Source organism: Macrosteles quadrilineatus, unplaced genomic scaffold, assembly GCF_028750875.1.
Source record: "Macrosteles quadrilineatus isolate MER2022 unplaced genomic scaffold, UCM_ALF_1.0 Scaffold_8__2_contigs__length_117827958, whole genome shotgun sequence".
NCBI classification, from domain to species: Eukaryota; Metazoa; Arthropoda; class Insecta; order Hemiptera; family Cicadellidae; genus Macrosteles; species Macrosteles quadrilineatus.
In genome coordinates this window covers 72,117,374-72,140,279 of record NW_026542601.1, presented here as the reverse complement: position 1 = coordinate 72,140,279, position 22,906 = coordinate 72,117,374, and the positions used below count along the sequence as shown (strand labels likewise).

General features: G+C 32.9%; 1 protein-coding gene across 2 annotated transcripts in view; it reads right to left on the bottom strand.

The window, feature by feature from the left end:
• LOC129000891 (uncharacterized) overlaps window positions 1–22,906 on the bottom strand; it is a 157,380-nt gene that overhangs the window by 74,344 nt on the left and 60,130 nt on the right. Inside the window, exon 2 of one of the 2 annotated variants that reach the window (XM_054427964.1) lies at window positions 19,969–20,052. The exons of the other annotated variant lie outside the window; for it this stretch is intronic. Within the exon in view, the coding sequence (XP_054283939.1) occupies window positions 19,969–20,044 (76 nt within the window). The 5' untranslated portion in view covers window positions 20,045–20,052. The remainder of the gene's footprint in view (window positions 1–19,968; window positions 20,053–22,906) is intronic. 2 annotated transcript variants of the gene reach the window in all.

The window sequence follows — 22,906 nt, the reverse complement described above, 5'->3', positions numbered from 1 at the left end:
CAGTGAATGGTATTTGTCTTTTATTAGTATATATAGACCTGTTAGACGTACGAGCAAGACACTATTGCATCGAAGTAAAAAAAGTCTGAATTTGTCATATGTCTGAATCTTAGACAAGGAGAAATACAAGTTACTAAAACATTGCCCTTTTCGATTGTTACCATGTGGTACTTAATGTGTGTGTTTTTAATTACATTAGCCTCTACAACAGCTATACATAAACTCTGGCTTTGAGGCAACAAGACAAATGTTTCTGAACCTGGAAGGTACAACGATTTATTCGTTTTAGGAATGGGATAACATCAATCATAATACTTGAAACTAAATACTATATCTAGTGAGAGAAACTATTCCAACAATTCATAGAAGTACACATTCAGCTATGAGCTGTATTCAGGCTATGTTGCAGTAACAAGACATTATAAACATGTTAGCATAAGAGAATGGGGAGTCCCCATTCGGTGTAGTTGTAATAAAAAGTACGCACTGTATGTTGTATGAACGAGGAGCTAAATTTCATGATGTAACGTTGGCAGCGCGCCAGCTGGCAAGATTTCCCGCCAACAAAACAAGCTTTATCATCAGCTGATGTGGAATGTGTGATTGGTTAAATGCACGATGCGTGTTTTGTTTCTGAATTCATTTTCGTTATACATTTTGTGACCCGCACCCATATAAATGAGTTATTCCCTACGTATTTTGTGTCTGGAGATGAAGTGGATTTTATTGCGGTAACAACCGCACTTGTAATGTATGTTTGTCGGAGCACTAATAACACTATTATTAACACTAATAACACAATTGCACTAATAAACCCTAATTTTGAGAAGATGGTCTCGGCTGGCGTGTCCTAGGGCTACTGTTTCTTTGCGCGTTTGCTGATATGGGTGCGTAAAGTTGCATGTTTATTCTTCTTTTTTTTCTGAGAAATTTACATAAATTGTTAAAAATGTTTATGTTTAATTAGTTTAAGTATTCCCATTGTACTATTATTTCTATATATTTATGAATGTCAGGTTAAGTGTAAAAAGGCCCTAACTTTACCTGAAAAAATAAACGATTTTCTTTTGATTTCATTAAACACATTATGCAGAGCGAGAATTAGACATTCAGTTATTTGTCTTTCACCAACTCCTTATTTCACGGGAAGGACCAATTTGGGAATGCAAATTCAAGACTGTCAAACCCAGTCTCAAAGGCCAAGAGACTTAATGTATATATGTAGGCCAGTTAAAATAAGTGTAATATACTTATACATAATATTGTCTAGTTTGCAGCTTTTATTGTTATTTATGGTTTCTGATGCATACAATGCTCTAGCTACTGTCCGTTTATAATTTTATCCATGCATTGTGATAATTGTAGATGAAAAAGCTTTGAATTTCAACAAACTTGGTTTAGAGTTATTTTTACCCTACTAGTTGATTATTTAAACCCCCTTTTCATTGTCAATTTGGTGGAGACAAACCGTGAATGGTATGAATGCACGAGCATGTATACATTGTTTTTGAGTACCGGAAGTAAATAAAATTAATGGATAAATTCCATTAAATAATATTAAATAATGTTAAATATTAAGTCTGCTCTCGATACTTGAAATAAGGTGACAAGCCTAAAAGGCGATGTTTGTGCTATGTTGTTACACGTGGCTACAATCACATTGTAATAACTATTTTGTAAATAGTTAATTCTATTTACAAAAAGGTGTAAAGACTTACATGATTTAATTTTAAGTATATAGAATAGACTACACAGTGTTTATTTAAAAAAAATGTTATAAATAATTTAATTTTCAAACATATAATGTTATATCTGAATATTTTAATAATCTAAGTTTTAAGATTATAACTCATTTCTCTTCGAACTCTTCAATAATTATTTATAGAAGTTACAACAAGATAACAATTATAGAGAGTATAGTTTGCTTTTATGTATACTAGTGGTCGTCCAGTGGTCGAAACTCGACCAAAAATATTTAATGTACAGACTTCTTTATTTTCATTCCACACTTTAAATAGAACATGTGATTGGAGTTTCTTCCATTTGTTTTGATTTTCTGTTTACATTTCGTTGTTATTTCGTCACCAGCATGGCAACTCATAATATCCGTGTTAAATTTTTCAAAATTTTAAATTCATTTTTTGTGCTTATTTTTGAGCCTATTTTAATTTAAAAAGGGATTCTGCACACCTACAGGAAAATAGCTTTCTAACAGTATGCGTAGATTTTCCCTACGATGCACACGAGCTGAGAAAAAAGGTTTTAAAGAAACATGCTTGCCTATTAATATATAGATAGATTAAAGCAATTTCAAGAAAATTGAATGCCTATTTTGACACTAAAATGAGCCGTTTGCGTTTGGTAGAGAGTTGTTAAATTGGCAGACATCTTGTTTACTCACAACCGCCATTAAATAAACATTGCATTAACATTGAAATCCTATTTGCTTGTGTGGGTGATCCATTACCAACATATATGTTTACATACATTCATCCAACATTGTTAAATCAGTAGATGCAAAAATATATTCTTAAGTTCTATATTTATCATTCAGAATATATATTTGGAACGTGGTGTTTCTTTTCTTATTTTGAGAGGTTGGTGGTTTCATCTACCTTGCAAAATTTGCCCGCATATTGTTGTTATTGTTACTGATAAGGTAAGCTGGTTAAAGTACATATAAATGATTTTTTATTATTATTGCCTAGGATTTATATCCACCCATTGCGACCCATAGGCATATAGTAGAGTCGTTTAATTTACAACGAAACTGTTAAGCATTTCCAAACGATTTCCTTGGCCTATTTTACACGCACCACCCTTTTATGCCAATGACATAATTAAACTGTGTTTTAGAGGACATTTTGTATCAATATTAGCAAAAATAACTTACATCCTAAGTTTCAATTACAGTAAATGAACCTCAAGCACGGAAAAAATCTGTTGTCTTAAACTAACGACAAATGTGGTCTGCAAAATATTAAATCGCAAAGTTTAAACCAATTATAAAGGGTGGATATAATCTGTTTCAATAAAAATGATGATGATATAACAACCACAATTAAACCAAAGGCTTTAAATATCAGCTGTGCTTGGACTGTATTCATATTTGGCCACATATTCGCGTTAGACACTGCCCCATATATGTCGCCACATACACGATACTTCGTTATGAATATTCATTTATCTCATTGTGTTATTCAACGGATGTATTTTTCGAAAAGCAATCATGACTTTTTGAAAATATTGTCCTTAGTCTGGCTGACTTAACACTGTACGAGTAGACCGTAAACGCTTTCAGCTTTTAATAGTTACTGTTCTGAAACTAATCATGGTTTGTAAGCTGAAAACTTGAACGTTAAACTGCTCATCGAATATTAAAGCATAATGTCTATATTAATACTGGCCTGGACAATCATACAAGACACAAACGATCCAAGAAAAAATTATTAAAAAATATTGGCACTTTTACGATGACTTGTACTACGTTAAAGGTAGATTGGTCCTATTTTAGCCTCCTCTTAGTATTTTTATATACATTTTTATCCATTTTAATATAGGTGACTGTTTATATTGAAATGTATCTACTTATACCACAAAAAATTTAAAAAAATTGTCCCCCTACCAATTAAATGAGTGCGGACTACTATCGTACCTGCTGGCTTAAGAACAAACGTGTAACCAGTCCCTAGCCGGGCCATACTCTTTGGCAGTCATAGGAGGAATTTAAAGTTCGTTCTACGATAACAGCTCTTCACAAAATACACACGTATGTGTATAATGCGTTATTCAATGTCTTACTAAAACTATAGTTCTTTAAACATGACATACCAAAACATCTTGACCTATTATCCATATGATATCCGAATTACGACTGCTATTAGGCTGAAACGTATTGTTTTCGAGTAGAGGTGCTCTATGTACTCTATGTGGTACATAGAGGTGAAAATTCGTTTATAATAATTTCAAACTCGATTAACAAAACTACAGCAAAAATTAAAAAGGTATATGAAACAAACATTGTTGATTTGCTTTGCCTGGTAGCTTCTACACAATTTAGTAAGCTTGCATATCTTGGGAGTACTTAAGTGCGAAAAGACCCAAGGGCAAAAATACCAATGGGTAGCAAACATTTATCAAAATTGCAAAACCATACGTGTAACTCGTCGTATTTAATATTTCCATAACTAAGAGCATAAATAGTTATAACATGGCAAAATAAGCGATACGAAGAAGCAAGGCGTAAGGTCGGATAAGGCGGGTGATTTGTCAAAATGAAAGATCGTTCTGTCAAGATGTGTAGAGACCAGCGACGTCCGGCTATAAATAAGGCTAATAAATGTTACTGGATACTGCAAATGTAGGAGGAAATGTTGGTAAACGTGTTGACAATGTTGGTACACCTGCGACACCAGGTGGAAATGGATAGGTTGAATTGTTACACCAGCTGGCGATGTTTGTGATAAGTTGTTACATGTAAAGTACATGATTAAGATGAATAAATAAGTCTGCTCTCGATACTTGAAATAAGGTGACAAGCCTAAAAGGCGATGTTTGTGCTATGTTGTTACACGTGGCTACAATCACATTGTACGCCTGCTGTCAATATTTGAGGTACCTATATTGGTACAACTGAAGGTGGTGTTTGTTAAGTTTCACAAAGTTACACCAAGTGAAGATTACTAAAATAAGTTGGTAAATTTACCATCGATCCTTGAGATAGGGTGGAATTCCTACAAGAGGTTTTTGGGATGAATTTAAAGACATTGTATTGGAAAAGTGCTGGTACTCTTAAAGGGTGCCAACAAATAGTCGACATAGGTTGGCACACCTGGTATGGAAAGTTGGACGTTCAGTGCATCTAACAAATTTATTTAAACGACTAATGCATTTAAAACGAACAGATGCATAGTGGCATTTAGGAGCACTCCCAAATTGCTAAGGGTATAATTAAATATATCTAGGGTCTCATTGCCATTTCTTAGACTTAATCTGCTGTTAAAAATACACCGTCGCTATTTCACCCTTTAACAAACATATTTAGCAAACAATATAAAATTTAATTTATCTTTATATTCATTATACATATTGAGTGTATTATACATAATGGTATTATACATTATTATATTATGTATAATGGATGTATAATGGATTACCATTATACATAATGGTGTATCCAAACAAGCCGACTAGGATTATAGAGATCGATGACTATGATACGGACTCTAGTATAAAAGATGTTGTGTTATTTTTTAATACAAAATCTCCACTTTTTATTCAAATCTCAATAATGTTTGTAGGGGTAGTGTTTCGGCATTTTTAATATTCTTAAAGATCGGTTTAACGAAAAATTAAAACGGTAGATAACTGTAATACCGTAACAATTTCATGACAAAAACGTGTTTCAATCTTCCAGCTTTAACATGAATGATTAAGAATAGGGTTTTGAAGCAATGTTTCTTCAACAATCTAGTACAAACACACTTTCAAAACAACTTTTGATTACCACCATTAAACATTTATTTTGCGACGGGTCTTTTGGAGGAAATAATGAAAAAAGTTTACATCAAAATAACTTAAGATAAGAAGGGCAATAGTAGGATTTACAGCACCCCGACTAAGACATGTTTAGCCTAGGTAGTTCTGGTTCAGGCCCTGAGGGGAATCTGTAAATTATTCACGGACATACTGAGCCTTGGGGCTCCGGTCTTGTCAATCGCAAATTAAATTTCCCAGAAAGGAAAAAAATGTCTCTCAAACCCTGATTTTTGTCTTGCCAGGGTCAGATATCACCGAATAAAAGTTCGTTTTAGTCATATATTTTGTTGGCATATAGATCAGATCGATAAATCGGTTAGCTACTGCATTAATTAAACGTTTATTGGAAACGAATTTTACCAACGAAATTATATTTTTAACAATTAATATATTCTGTAATTATTAACAATGGATTTTCAATATTTCATGAAATAGTAAGATGGTAAGACAACTATATAAACTGTTATTATAATACGTGGTTTCCGTTTGTTGTGAAGTATGTATAGACAAACCTTATTACAGAAGACAACTAATAATTAACTAACATTAATATTTAAATACTTTACGTGAAATTGCGACCATACAAAGGTAGGTATTTATTTTAAGCCAAGTGTGAATGGAGATGAGTGTAGGATGAGTGGCGCGATCTAGTCCTGTTAAAACCCCACTTTTAATAAAACAACTGAGCAGTTTGATAGGAAATTAACTTTGAAAATGCAAAAGGTAAAGAGATAATGCAGATCACTTCAATGGTGTAGACAAAAACATATGTCACTGGTAGGAAGTAGTAGCCAACGGCTGTATGCTGTAACTGAAATGTCAATAACGGCTGGTTTCTTGTTCAGTAGCAATGAATTTAGTGTAGTCGTAGGTCAAGTGCATTAAATAACAGTCAAATACAAACTATAAATCAATGATTTGCCTAGGTTGTAGAGCACAAAAAAGTTTAGTAAATAAGTAGGTCAAACGTAAGAGGCAACACTTTAAGCAATGATAAAATAGTTCATTTACACGCTAAGGCAGCATAACACCCACGAATACTTGAACAGAACCGGTATGGATCATAAACATAAATAAATGACGTTGCTGGCCCGAATCATATATTAATAGCATTAACATATTATTTCATCAATTCCATTTAAGCAATGTTAAATAATGTTTATTTTTGGGCCGGCATCGTCATTTTTTATGTTTATACTCCATACCGGCTCTGTTCAAGTATTCGTTGTAACACCCAGAAACACGACGAAATAAAGTTGGTAGTATGTAAATACAAGATAATTTTATGTATTGCAGTGTGAATCGTAAGTAAGTAGGGCGCCAATATCGCATGCGGGAAATATCAACGTTACAGTTGGTATGCATGCAGTCATGACATTTATAATGGAGAGGATAATCGCTTGGTTATGTGGTCGGAAACCAGCGGCGACTGTACGGCATTAATATCGCGGAGGGAATGATTATGTTATGCAGTTGGCAACACACCAACTGGCCCCTGGCTGATCAGGTGTGCCAGCACATTGTTTGATGACATAAAAGTACCCCATGTTATGATCTAGTTCCCAAGAATGAAGTGAAAGTGAAAGTGGTCTTATTTTAAGGAACGCGTGAGACAACTTTATTAGTGTCTTCATTGTATAAGAAATTCGATTTTTCATTTGAGTCAACGGTTTAAAAAGAGATTGGTAAATATTTTGTACAAAGTATAATATTTATAAACGAAAAATATACACATAATCACCATAATTCCTTGCTTAAAAACCTTGAAAACCTATAACCTCGAGAAATAATGTACAATGTGCAAAACAGTAACAATGAATGATATTCTTCTATACCTCTATGGACTAAATATAAAGATCCACGATCAACCAATGTATTTCATTGTAAATTTGTTGTTTTAACCTTATTTTTAACCGACTTCCCCACTACCAACAAAGGAGGAGGTTCTCAATTTGTTTGTGGCGATGTTTTTTTTTTTCTATGTATGTTCACCAATTTCTCTGTGATTCTTTTACCGATCAGTGTGGTTCCACCACCAAAATAACCAGGAGAATTTCTATTTGGTACCTTATATATTATGTTTAAGTATAATATTTGTTTCGGTGAAATATTCTGAAAACCTTAAATATTCAACATTTGTTTTGTTTACATTTGTGCAGAGAAGGCAATAAATAATAATAACATTCCTACAGCTGTTAGTTGAAACCATTTAAATGAAGCTACAGACAATTCTTCATAAAACAGTTGCTTCATACTGATCAATAAACTATTTCTTGCCATGGAGCCTTTGAATTACATTGAGAAAATTGCATTTTGTTTTGGTTACTATAAAAAATGTATTTTAACGTTTGACCTGATTTGTGTATACAGTAATTCTGTTATTAGTATTGAATATTCTGACTTACAAAAACATATATGTTTCAGTGAATAGCTGTATGATATTGACAAATAAATGTGTATTGTGAAAACCAAAGCATTCGTAAAACATGTCTAAATATAAATTAAATGCAATTATTCCTTACACGACCGAAGAAGTGTGACAGTGCATAATCGTCAATTGTCTTAAAAGTGATAAATATTTTAATTACTAAACATGCATTTGCAGATGTGGAATGTTTATTAGTATTCTCTACCCAGTTACTATATCATATCAATACTATTATGCCTGCTTCGGAAAGTCCTAGAGGAAGATGATTTGCAATTTCGACTAGGCTATATCTTCAGCAAACAAAACCCCCTACATGACTTACACCACTTTAAGCTGAACCAATCATTTATATAATATTTTCCAAAGGTACTATACGTGTTAACGACCAATTTTCCACTTGTGAGAGATTTTTTAGTGCTGGTAGCTGAGGAATAACTTTCATTCCAAAAGGCTTGAGACGTTACTGTATTTCTTTTTATAATGTAGAAGTACACCGATTGCAGGAAACGATGATGTCTGACATGTCAATGTATCTAGAAAAGACAATTAGTTTTTCATTAGGCCTAATGTAATGGACAACTCTTTCCTTCTTAAGGAATATCTAAAAATGTTTATTTTCATACCCATTGATTATGTAACCTTAACAGGTGACTCAAGCAGTTTTAAAATAATGATTGTTCTGTGGAACTTTTGATTGTGTCAAACAGTTTTGCTTGTCAAATATCCTCAAGTAAATAATATATAAAAAAATATACAGTCTCTAAAAATCATGAAATAATTTATTTTTGTAAAAAAATACAACCGACTTCAAACGCTCTAAAAAGAATGAAATAATTTCAATAAAGTAAACTTTTGTATTAGGCAAGCTCACGTATTTAAAGTCGGCGCGGCTCTATGATGATTTTTGATATAAAATTTAAAGAGGGTGTCCATATTGCAGGTGACTATCTATAACTAAAGGTGTTAATCCGTCTTTTTCATAGTTATGCGGTAGTGTTATTTTATTACCGTAATCAGAGATCGGCATTATAGTGGTATTAACGAGTATCTTTAAAAATATTATAACGCATTTAAATGTTTCTAACTTGGAAAAGTAACGTTTTAATACTAAACTAGCTTCTTTTCCCTATCATAATATCAAACTAAATTATTTTCCTATTCATATAGAACATTTGTGTGTGTTATTTTCATAATGTATTTATTCTGAAGTAAACATAAAATACAAGAAAATATTTCCTTTAATATATAAACAAAACAGTTCAGTATGTTTTTTTATATATTTACTAGCTGACCCAGCGAACTTCGTATCGCCTAAGTTATAGGTTTCCCCTAAGACAGACCGATGGAAAGAAAGTACCGTTACGTTTAATTTTCAAGATGATCTCGTTCGCATCGCTCAATCACGTCCTGGTTGAAGTTCGTTTGCTACGCTCACTCACCTTTGGGTTGGAGCTCGTTCGCTGCGCTCACTTGCCTTCAGGTTAGCTCGTTCGCTACGCTCACTCACATCCAGGTTGAAGTTCGTTCGCTACGCTCACTCACCTTTTGGTTGCAAATTAGCTGTTGTCATAAATGTAAAAGAAATAATAGTGCTGCACCCTGTTGGTAATCCTTGTAACTTTAATGCTATTTAATTGAAACAGCTGTTAAGATTCATTAATTCCATTTCTCATAAGGTTAACATGGGAAACTCCAGAGCCACTGGGGCGGAGCCCTTTTAAGAATTTCGAAACGGGAAATAGTTTACTTCCTATTCGCATACCTACAGAATTTACACACCAAATTTCATAACGATCGGTGAAGTCGTTCCGGAGGAGTTTGCAGACAAACACTGTGACACGAGAATTTTATATATTAGATGTTATCCAGCTACAATTTATTGATTTTCAAAATACACACACAATATTTAATTTCAAATCATATTGCAGTTTGAGCCGCGCCGACTTGAAATACGTGAGCTTGCCTAATACAAAAGTTTACTTTATTGAAATTATTTCATTCTTTTTAGAGCGTTTGAAGTCGGTTGTATTTTTTTACAAAAATAAATTATTATCTTAAACAAACATTATCTTTCAAAAGTAAAAGGGTATTGCTCTATTGGTTTGTCTCGGAAAAAAGTTTTGAACCCTATTAAAATGCACAACTTGCACACAGGTTTCCCTAGACAATATTACTATTACTATTTTGTTACTTCTAATTTAGACAGTGACGCGATTTAGCGTATTTAATCGCAATATAAATGAAGGATGAGTGTAAAATGGAGTGAGAAACCGAGGATGGAGAGATCGCTTTGTTACTGACTGAGACCAGCTGTTTGTTTAGCTAGAGCCATTTATTGAAGGCACAATCATCAAGGACAGCTGGGTTCTAGTTTTGAACAATTAAAAGGCTTCAAACATTTCACCGGAAACTTAACCTGAACTGTGACATAATGACATTTTTTAGATGTAGTCCAAGCAAACTAAACAAACTTACATAGGGATCGTTAAAAAAATTGCAAGAAAACGTTTTATGGTTTTATTTTGTAGAGTTGGGTTTGCAGAATGACATACTAAAAGTTGCCAAAAATCGGTGCACGAGAAAACCACTAAAATCACAATTTAAAATGGGGGCTTTTTCCAACATTGGACAAATAAAAAAAAATATTTCACATGCATTTGTTATGCACATTTTTCAAGATGTTGACTTGGGACCACCGCCTGTATTTATTGGGTGGTAAGTACTTCATTTTGATAGGGAACATGTTTTTGGCCGCCATCTTGGATCCGTGCCATATTGGACATAGATAATTTTTTTTCAATGTAATGATAGTGTTGTGACACATCATTACCAACTACATTTTTACACTGTTTTCAATGCCGAAATCCGTTTTTAAATATCTGTATTCATTTAGAATATATATTCAAACAAAAACTCTCCACCATACATTTCTTATGGACGTTTCGTAGTTGGATATTTTTTTAAAACTATTTTTCTTATATCTTCAGTTCTTATTGACGCTTGTAGTTCGTTCTAGGCTTAAAATATTCAGTAATGTAAGGGCTTTCATTTGAGCTCTTGATAATTAAAATCAGACGAGTTAAAGACCAGCTACGAACCTCAGAACAATATTAAATTTAACTTTTTAGAAATATATTTTTATTAAAAGATGTATAACTCGGATTGTTAATACGTCACCAAGTTCTTTCTGGTCTCAAATTACTCAGTGAATGTTTGGCTTTAATTTTATTAATCACTAAACAAAATCTGACAATTTTAAAATGAGTCATGGTTCTTAATTTAACATTAAAATGTATTTATTTTGAAATTTGTCTTTAGTTAAGGACATATATCCCAAATTGTAATAACTCCCGGAAAGTAATCCATAGCTAAAATAAAAGTCAATAATTTGGCGAATTATTTAAGACTATAAAGAGTTTTGGAAGTTATTTAGAATTGGGGATATACGTCTTAAACTAAAGACAAATTTCAATATAAATACATTTTAATGTTAAATTATGGTCCATGACTCATATTAAAATTGTCAGATTTTGTTTAATGATCAATAAAATTAAAGCCAATTATTTACTGAGTAATTTGAGACCAGAAATAACTTTGTGACGAATTAACAACCCGAGTTATAAATCATTTAATAAAAATATGTTTCTAAAAAGTTAAATTTAATATTGTTCTGAGGTTTGTAGCTGGTCTTTAACTCGTCTGATTTTAATGATCAAGAGCTCAAATGAAAGCCCTTACATTACTGAATATTTTAAGCCTAGAACGAACTACAAGCGCCAATAAGAACTGGAGATATAAGAAAAATAGTTTTAAAAAAATATCCAACTACGAAACGTCCATAAGAAATGTATGGTGGAGAGTTTTCGTTTGAATATATCTTCTAAATGAATAAAGATATTTAAAAACGGATTTCGGCATTGAAATCAGTGTAAAAATGTAGTTGGTAATGATGTGTCACAACACTATCATTACATTGAAAAAAAATATCTATGTCCAATATGGCGGATCCAAGATGACGTCCAAAAACATGTTCCCTATAAAAATGAAGTACTAACCACCCAATAAATACAGGCGGTGGTCCCAAGTCAATATCTCGAAAAAATGTGCATAACAAATGCATGTGAAATATGTTTTTTTAGTTTGTCCAATGTTGGAAAAAGCTGTCATTTTAAATTCTGATTTTAGTGGTTTTCTCGTGCACCGATTTTTGGCAACTTTTAGTATGTCATTCTGCAAACCCAACCCTACAAAATAAAACCATAAAACGTTTTCTTGCAATTTTTTTAAGGTCATATCCTATATTTCTCCGACTAATGGGATTTTCCTACTGTATGTTTTAACCTACGTTTCAGGAGGTATGGAAACTTTTCACATTTTAAGGTAATTTTATATTCTTAAAATTTTTGATTATATTCAGTGAGTACCATCCGAACTAAAGTGTGGAAAAGTAAAAAGTTCATCTCTTGAACAAGGATTATCAATCAACAAACGACCAATGAAACCTAGCATAACTGTGAGATGCGCCATCATAACGGAAACTGCAATGTAGGTGCAGCACTTATGTTGCCTACGGCGCGGCGTTTTTAGGAAATATTTCTAAACTTTATATATATGTTAAAGAACCTTTGACCAAATAACTTTAAATTTATATTGTTCGTAATCACATATGAAATCAATTTAAATTTGTATGATTTTGACAAAACATGTATTTTAATACAAAAGACAAAACAATTTCTTAATAAACTGTACTCTGTAAAACTGCAGTAACTATTTTACTAACAAGCAGAACCAAACCATTTTACCTGTTTGAGTCTAAATTTATGGAATTATTTATTATGGCGATAGCCAAAAATTGTATAGTTTTGATTAATTTTTTCAAGAGCATACAATGAGTGATAACCTGCACAGAAATATATGGTTAAAGAAAATGCATTACGCTTACCTGAAAAGTGTCGATCTTCATACGATTCTCCTTGATGCGGGTTGAAATGATAAAACAACGGTAAACTTCATTTTTCCTAATACCTTAAATTTTTTGTTAAGATGCATTGTTCCTAAAATTTTTCCGAATTTTTATGGTGTTCTTTCATTATTCTACTAGCTAACTATTTTACCAAAGAACATTTAGTTTTGGTCTTCAAATTTTCAAAAACATAATGTTTTGTTAATGAATTTGTGGCTTCATAGCTGGTGGTGTAATACGTATAAGTATTTACAAAAATAAAATACAATATACAGTAAAAGGGAAAACATTTTGAACATGCTGATGACCTATGTGAATATATTAAAAACTGTGAATATATCTCTTTACTTAAGTCCTTAGGTTGATATGTATATTGAATCTTTAACATATTGCAGGGTAATAACACACGAGGTATAGCACAAGCCTACCAACACTTAACAAACAAGCACATGCGAAATTGCATTTCACTCTGAACATTGAATTATTATTCAGACACACAAGGGGTTGGTCAGAAACAGCCAAATTACCACGGGTAACAGTTAGTGATAAAATCATGCTTATACAAATGTTTTTAACTGTGATTTTAAATGAAAATTCAATTTCTTCATCGATGACCTTCAATACAGGATAAAATATAATAATAGTTTCCTTCATGTAAAGGTCTACCCTTTCATCGAGTTTTGTTTTAGATTCAATCTAAAATAGCAAAATTGAAAAAAATAAACGTATAAAGCATAAACAATATATACTTTATTTTACATTTCAAAGCATAAAGTGCAATTTACAAGGCACCAAATTGAGTGTCGTAAGTTATTTGTGGTTTAAATAGTTGGAGTAAGCTAACTTACAAGAACCTACAGTATATAGTCTAAGACCAGTAGCATAAAACTAGGCCTGACCTCGGCAAAATTAATAACAAAGCAAAACCAACTGGAATGTGTTAGGCATGCTTCCCTTAACATTTTGTGAAAATTCCCAACTTTTCCCACTGTAGCAAAATCCGCCATCTTGGAAAATGGTGGACAATCTATAAACACTGCAAGGTTCCACTTAAAAACTTATTGTTCCCAAACCATTCCATCTAGAAAAGTCTAGTTAGTCTTAGATTCTTCAGCATAATATTATCTACAAGAAAATATCATATTAAATAATAATAATATGACTTTTAATAGTGAAAAAACAAATTAAATTGTAAAATATGTAAATAAAAGTAGACATATTCTAACTTTTTTTGGGTTTTCGCCATTATTATTGAGTAAATGCAGATTTTACCTGCAACAAACATGTAGAGCTTTAAATTCCGCTTCATTTCCATATATAATATAACAATGTTTGAGCAATATTGACGTAAACGGCGAGTGTCAAAGTACACTCTCATGTAACGCACCTGTGGGACCAAAATGTATATAGTGTGGTTGTATGGTTGTATAAAGTGGCAGAATACTTCAGTTCTGGCGTGGAACATGCAACTTGAGGTGGTAGCATAGTATAGATGTCCCTGAACGTAAAACTGTCCAGATCCCAATTTTTAAGGACCTCGGTCGTCCGTAATGACGTCATCAAGAAGGTGGCTGTAAAAGGATGCTGGTGGGTCGCCATGAATCGGTTACAACACCCAATTGCCTGAACCGATTTTAACGAAATTTGGCATACAAGTGCTTGAATACATTATCTCAGCCTAGGTTGCCAATGGTCGAGTTTGATTAAGTCGCTTCAAAATGGCGGCCGTTAATAATTAAAATAATACAAATGTATCAGTTTTTTTGTGTTTTCAACTCCCTCCAGAGATCTGCATCAACCTATTAATTTTCCTTGCAATCACAGGTTGTGATGCCGTCTCTAAATTTCATGGAATTGGCAAAATACCCCCACCACAGAAAACCTGCAGACTTAAGTGAGTTTATATTTGCCTGATTTGATTTTAAATTAAATCAATTTCAATAACATTAGACTTCATGAGTACCTGGGTTTGCTGCTAAAGGGAGAGTAATAAAGCAAGTTTTTTATTTATATAATAGTAGCATAGTTTAAAATAAATACATTTGCCAAGTTTCATAAAATATATCCATAAACAAGCAAACTACAACAGTTTATGTATTCTCCGTAAGAATAACATGGGAATAATTTAAAAAATTGAACTTTCTCCGTAACCTATAACCGTACAAATACACTTCAATATACTAAATTATTTTTGTTTTTTTTCAAGATCTTGGAATTTATTTATTTATTTATTACATACACGGCAAACGCCATTTTACAGGAGAGTTGAGTTGAGATTGATAGTTATAGTGCGATCAATAATTAAATATTTTAACAAATATGAAATACTAATAAATAATATGAAATATAATAATATGAAATGTGGTAATGAAATGAAGTAATTGCTTAAACATAAATTGGAGAATGTCATGTTTTGAGGTTTAAGCATAAGAAACCCCAATTTTTACCCCTTAAATCCCGCCCATGGTAATTTAACGCATGGTAAGATCACGCTGGTTCGCGAACTTGTTCGAAGAAACGTAGGTTTACACGTTTGTACCAAATGTCATCAAAATCGGATAATTTTTCCTAACGGACACACATTTATACAAACAGCGTGTTCAAAAAGGGTAGGAACAAAATTTACAAATTGATCCCTTGTGCCAAAATAAGAAGAACATAGTTTCGTTCAGATATCTACTGTTTTGTAATTTTTTATTAAAATTTTTATCTTTGGATTATTTTGACTGAACTTTATGAAACTTGCTATGTTTGTAAAGGTAGAATATGCCAATTTTAGATAAAAAATTACCTTGGTCCAATTCAAAATTTTAAAATGGCGTTCTTTTAATTTTTAAATCCAAAATTATTGAAAATTGAAGACTTTATGAAAATGTGTCAAGGACACTTCTGTTTAACATTTAAAATTCCCTATCAAACGATACCAAGTTCAAACATTTTTTAAGAGAAATGACTGATATATTACGATTTTTAGTTGTAAATATAGTCGGAATGAGGCTAAGCTAGCCAGGTTTTCTTAAATTAACAACTAAAAGTCTTAATATTTAAATTATTTTTATTCAATCGTTTTGAACTGGAAGTAGTTTGATAGGAAATTTAAATGCTAACCAAAAGTTTTCTTGACACTTTTTCATAAAATCTGCCATTTTCAGTAATTTTGATTTTAAAAATTAAAATGCCCGCCATTTTGAAATTTTGAATTGGACCAAAGTAATTATTTTCCCTAAAATTGGTATGTAGGTGTTTTTGAACACCCTGTTTATGTGTGTGTCCGTTAGCACAATAAATCACACAAAAATGATCCGATTTCGATGAAATTTAGTACAAACGTGTAAACCTATGCTTCTTCGAATAAGTACACCAACAAGCTTGACCGGACCATGGGAACGGGGTGATTGGGGGGATTTATGTGGTAAACATTGGTTTTTCTCATTTTTGACCATCAAAACATAAAAATCCATAATTTATCTAAAAAAACTGTGAAGAACTTATTAAATTAATAAAAACTAACTTTATAACTCACCCCGTGGCAGCAAACCTAGGTACTCATGAAAACGAATGTTATTGAAATAGATTTAATTGAATATCAAAATAGGCAAATGGAACTCACTTGGTCTGCAGGTTTGCTGTGGTGGGGGAACCAATTCCATGAAAAGTAGAGACGGCATCACAACCTGTGATTGCAAGGAAAATTAATAGGTTGATGCAGATCTCTGGAGGGAGTTGAAAACACAAAAAACTGATACATTTGTATTATTTTAATTATTAACGGCTGCCATTTTGAAACGACTTAATCAAACTCGACCATTGACAACCTGGGCTGAGATAATGTATTCAAGCACTTGTATGCCAAATTTCATTAAAATCGGTTCAGGCAATTGGAGGTTATAACCGATTCATGGCGACCCAGCATCCTTTTACAGCCACCATCTTGATGACGTCATTACGGACGACCGAGGTCCTTAAAAATTGGGGTCTGGGCAGTTTTACGTTCAGGGACATCTATACTATGCTACCACTTCAATTTGCATATTCCCCGCCAGAACTGAAGTATTCTGCCACTTTATACAACCATACAACCACACTATATGCATTTTGGTCCCACAGGTGCGTTACATGAGAGTGTACTTTGACACTCGCCGTTTACGTCAATATTGCTCAAACATTGTTATATTATATATGGAAATGAAGCGGAATTTAAAGCTCTACATGTTTGTTGCAGGTAAAATCTGCATTTACTCAATAATAATGGCGAAAACCCCAAAAAAGTTAGGATATGTCTACTTTTATTTACATATTTTAAAATTTAATTTGTTTTTTCACTATTAAAAGTCATATTATTATTATTTAATATGATATTTTCTTGTAGATAATATTATGCCGAAGAATCTAAGACTAACTAGACTTTTCTAGATGGAATGGTTTGGGAACAATAAGTTTTTAAGTGGAACCTTGCAGTGTTTTACAGATTGTCCGCCATTTTCCAAGATGGCGGATTTTGCTACAGTGGGAAAAGTTGGGAATTTTCACAAAATGTTAAGGGAAGCATGCCTAACACATTCCAGTTGGTTTTGCTTTGTTATTAATTTTGCCCAGGTAAAAGTCTAAAATGCCTAGCCTAATAAGGTACTTTGACCACTGTTTATACATCTCAGCTGATTCAGTTCATAAACTACTGCGATGCCGAGGAACATGCACCATTTAACAGTATATTATCGAATTGAATTTTTGAAATTTTTTGAGAGGGAACATTTTGTTAACTCTTTTTTCTGTAACTCATCTAGCTTCGCAAGCTTCTATTAGTAATGAGTTAGTTTTATAAATCTTTTTTTCATGAACTCTTAATTATTTTTGTTGTTGAGCGTTTCATATTTTAGGCACGATTACTTTTTATGTAGAAACTATTGTTGATTAAATTTCTTATGACAATATAAAGCAACATTTTGTAAACAGGTTTAACATCCTAATTATCACTATAATCAAAGATGAAGGGTGAGGAAAAGACCTTTAAGTTATAACAAACACATGTTTGTTATGTTCATATAACTGTTAAAAGAATATGTGGAGATGTTGCTGCTAGCAATTTTGAAATTTTTGCTCATAATTTTATTTAGTATTGAACTACCAAGAAAGAAACGTTTCATCTCCCACTGAATAGTTAACCATCGCTACATTAACAACATTATAATAGGTATCCGTTCGAATTTTATGGTAAAACCGGAGATTTTAATCGGAGGTGTATCAATTAGATGGATGTTAACAATAGTAGTCAATTGTTAGTACGAGAGAGTATGTTTTGAAGTGCTTTTGACAAAAATTAGGTTAACTAACAAAAGGGATTGTCTATTAAATTAAAATACTAATAACTATATTAAATTATAAAATCTATAATACCAAAGAAATTATTCCAATAAAAAAAATTGAAAAGATTTCTGCATTTTAAGCGGATGAAACTAATGGCATAGTTTTCTAAGTTGGACTTTGATTTGATTGCCAGCAATAGGTATACATAGTTTGACCTACTTTATTTTATTTTGATCAACTAAATTCTTCAATCATAACTTGTATTTTAGAAATTGTATTCCTGTTATTTGCATTTTAAAAAGGCATTATTTTTAGAGTGAACCTGAAGTAATATAGCAGTGAATCATTGTGTAAGATATTCATAACACTTTTAAGGGAAGGTGTCGAATGAATAATACATGACGAATTTGTTGCCACTTCTAAACATGGACCAAGTGGATATACGAAAGAAAAACAACTTGTTGCATTTACTCGGACTTGGTGATAAAGATATGCATTTATTGACATCTAACTAATCTTCTTTAAGTATAATTATTATTTCCATCGAATTAAGGAATTTTAATAAACAATCTTATCTAAAGAAATTATGAATAATCTAGATTCCTTTGAAGATGACGTGTTTTTAATTGTGTCAATGACAATTCTGATATATTCCTTGTAACTGTTGGTATTTCAGAATAATTGGTTAAGTAAAAGATTGAGCATTTTACTAAAACTCGTAAACTATTTCAGTACTTCGTCAAACATGTGGTTTTCCACCTTCCTCCGAGTACTAAGCATGCATTATTATACGAATCAGATGCTAAAAATAGCAAAAAGAAATAAAGAGGTTTTACCTTTGTATGAGAAGAGCTGTTTTTTCTAGGAGTAAACTATTAAGTAATTAAGAATAGTCAAATACTGTATGAGATAAATAATCTAAAGTGTATAACAAGTTAAATAAGTCCGACACGTAAATTACCTTAACAGCTCGTTGTACATGCAATGGAAATGAAAAATACAGCGAATGACATTTGCCAGAGCAGGGAGAAAAGACAGTAGCTACATTTACCCAACATTGGGTTGCGAGTAGGTGCTAAGGTAGGTAGAAGAATGACACAGAAGTGGAAACTGGAGATGTGCAATTAATATTGCAATGATATTTAAAGATGGTCAAATGGTGTAGTTTTGGTTGCTAAAAGAAAAGTAATTGTACAAACACAAGTTATTTTGAAGATTTGATATCGCAGAAGTACTGGGTCAGATAGTCCGGGAAACCTTTGGAAGGGTAAGATGCATATTTAAGATCATGCTCGAGAAAAAAGACTGCCAAGTTAAGAAGTCAATATTATTGATATAGTATAGAGAAACTGTAATAGAAAACTAGCTTCTGAAGTAAAAGCTACAGTGTGTAATATAGAGCTAAACGTGTATTTTGTACGTTTTAAATCTCTGTAGGCTTTAATATTCTAATAATGACATCGAGGAAAGAATGAAAGTTGTATTTGAACAGTACGCAAAAGATATAGAAGGATGCTACAATGACAACATCGAAAGAAGAGGAGAATTTGCATTTGAACTGCGTAGAAACTACACAAACAACTCAGAATGCACACAGATTGTCAGAGAGATGCGACACCAGGATGTATACAATCACAACAGCTCAGCCACGGCGCTAAGGTGCTAGGTGCTAGGTGCTGTAGTGGGTACTACAGTCGCCAAGGTGCTATAGCGGGTGCTAAGGCGTGGGGCTTACTGAGGAAGACGGTGTCCCTGTATGAGGCGCCTGATAAAAGCAACTGCAACACAAGCCCTGGACGACGCTCCAGCATACACGCACCTGCAACAACAACAACCATCGTTAAACAAAAGAGATACGACAACAGCAACACAACTGCAACACAAGCCCTGGACGACGCTCCAGCATACACGCACCTGCAACAACAACAACCATCGTTAAACAAAAGAGATACGACAACAGCAACACAACTGCAACACAAGCCCTGGACGACGCTCCAGCATACACGCACCTGCAACAACAACAACCATCGTTAAACAACAGAGACACAACAAGTGTAATACAAGCCCTGGACGACGCTCCAGCATACACGCACCTGCAACAACAACAACCATCGTTAAACAACAGAGACACAACAAGTGTAATACAAGCCCTGGACGACGCTCCAGCATACACGCACCTGCAACAACAACAACCATCGTTAAACAACAGAGACACAACAAGTGTAATACAAGCCCTGGACGACGCTCCAGCATACACGCACCTGCAACAACAACAACCATCGTTAAACAACAGAGACACAACAAGTGTAATACAAGCCCTGGACGACGCTCCAGCATACACGCACCTGCAACAACAACCATCGTTAACTTTCGGGAAATAACTGATCGTATTTTGAAAAAAATGTAAGCAATTAGCCTACAATTATTAAAATTACCTCCACCACAGCATATCTGCTAACTAAGCTAATTTCCATTTGTCTGTTAGAATGTTTGCTTAAATATTTACTTAAACCTGTCATTCACTATTATTTAAATAATGTAAGATTCAACCCAGGTTTTTAATCACATTTTTCTTAGTTGATGTAAGCCACCTACAGATTGCGCTGATCTAAATGACTGATTTCTGCCGATTACACGATGGTGTTTACCAAGTTAAACTGATGGAATGACTTATTATGAGCTATAAGTTAGCAACTGTTGTGACCCAGCAACTATGTCAGTAACAAAAAATAAGGTACAAAATAGAGTTTTAAACACTAGTGCAATCTGTGACTGGCTCACACAACTACGTTCTTTTTTAGTAAAAAATTGGCGACAGCTGATCCATATAGATGGGATGTCGTCTTCTGTATCCAACGTCAATGGTTCAACGAAAGGTTGGGGGTTGCTGTAACATGGAGGCCAATGAGGTGTGTTTTTAATGAAATTATGGACTAACAGCTTAGGGTGGAATAAACCAATTTGCCAAATTTGAACGTCATCAAATGTAATAAACCTAATAGTTTTGATTGATACAGTATCTTGATTACGAAACATGTTAAAATCAGAACACACGAAAACAAAAGATAAGTTGGCTCTGCCACTAAGACAATCAAATGTCCAATTTCTCTGTTGAGGGTTTATGAGATATTTTGACATTGTCTGGTTTACTGGCGCCAGGCGACCAATGCGGAGAAATGTTTTTGTATTGTTTTTGATTATATCAAGCTTGTTCCGTTCGTAAGTTATTACTGAAACAATAGGAATATATTATCGTATCAGTGATAGAGGGATATGTACAATTTACAATCACTGCCCTCTGTATTTAAGTTAAAGTATTTAAGTTCGTCACCTATTACTGCACTCTGTAAAAGGGGTAATGTGGGGAGCGTAAGTAGAACAGGACTTCGTAAAACTGTCTGTTTTAATGTATGTGTGTATTTAACTGTACTAATCGGCCATGCAATGGTCAGTGTTACAATTACTATTAGCGTAATTACTTATACAAAGTTTACCATAAACTACGTGTTTAGGTCTTTCAAATAAAATTTTATCACACAGATAAGGTTTAGCTACTAGGTACAGTATGTGATTTTACGAGGGGTTTTATCCTGAGACCTAGTACTAGGTTTCTTATTATTTGACAAAAGTGTCTTTTGTCAAATAATAATATATTCCAGTTTAAAATAGCAAAGTGGTTCAGTTCCTTTTTAGAAAATTTCCTCACAGATAAGTAGCAATTGCCGTATCTTTACTGAACTTTTACTTATCAGGGTATCCGCTGTTAAAAGTTCGATTAGACCATGAAATATTAAGGGCCTGTCATAAGTTGCGTCTAGAAAAAATCAATACTTATAGTTTTTTGGTACTTATGTATTATGCTGACCACACCTAATAATTCTAACCTAACCTAACTTTAGGGTGGTTAGGATAGGTTATGAAGATTTTCAAAGTAACAAATGAATTATAAAATTAAATTTTACCATTTAAATCTTTAAAATAATCACATTTTTGATTGTTTGGAATATTTAAACACCTATTGATTCCTGAGATCTAAAAAGTACATAGTACAATGTAATTTCATATCATATTTACGAATTAAATCGATTGCTTGCCAAAAATTCACCGATTGTTTTACAAAATTCACCATATTTATTTACTTTGTTTTGAGGTTTTTTAATTACAACCAAACCACAATAACTCAAGGTTTTTTTTTGTTTGAATAAAAACTCACCTGCACGTTTCTTTATTTGCAGGTTTACTTCGACAGGGCTACTATTTTTATGAGTACACACTAAGTAGATAATAAGCATTGATCATTGAACAAATGATCAACCATTCGCCATTTTTCTTGAGACTGAAATAACGTTATCTATTCTAATGTGAAATCCTTTACTAAAGAGTTCATTGACTAGACAGAGTTCCTTTATTCACACAGCGCCATAAAGTCAATGTTATGAGACACATATGATCCCAATCCCGCCCCTTCCAAACAGTTCAGATAATACTGAGATAAACAATGCAAGGTTTAAGTAGGTTTCCTTGTATATATAATGGTGTCCGAATAAAATATAAGTAAGAATCACTTTAGGATTGTTGGTAAATTATTTTCTATAATTTATTTGCCCCTCGATTACGTTGATAAAACAAATAAAAAGATACAAACAAATATACCGGTTGTGATTGCGAATGGT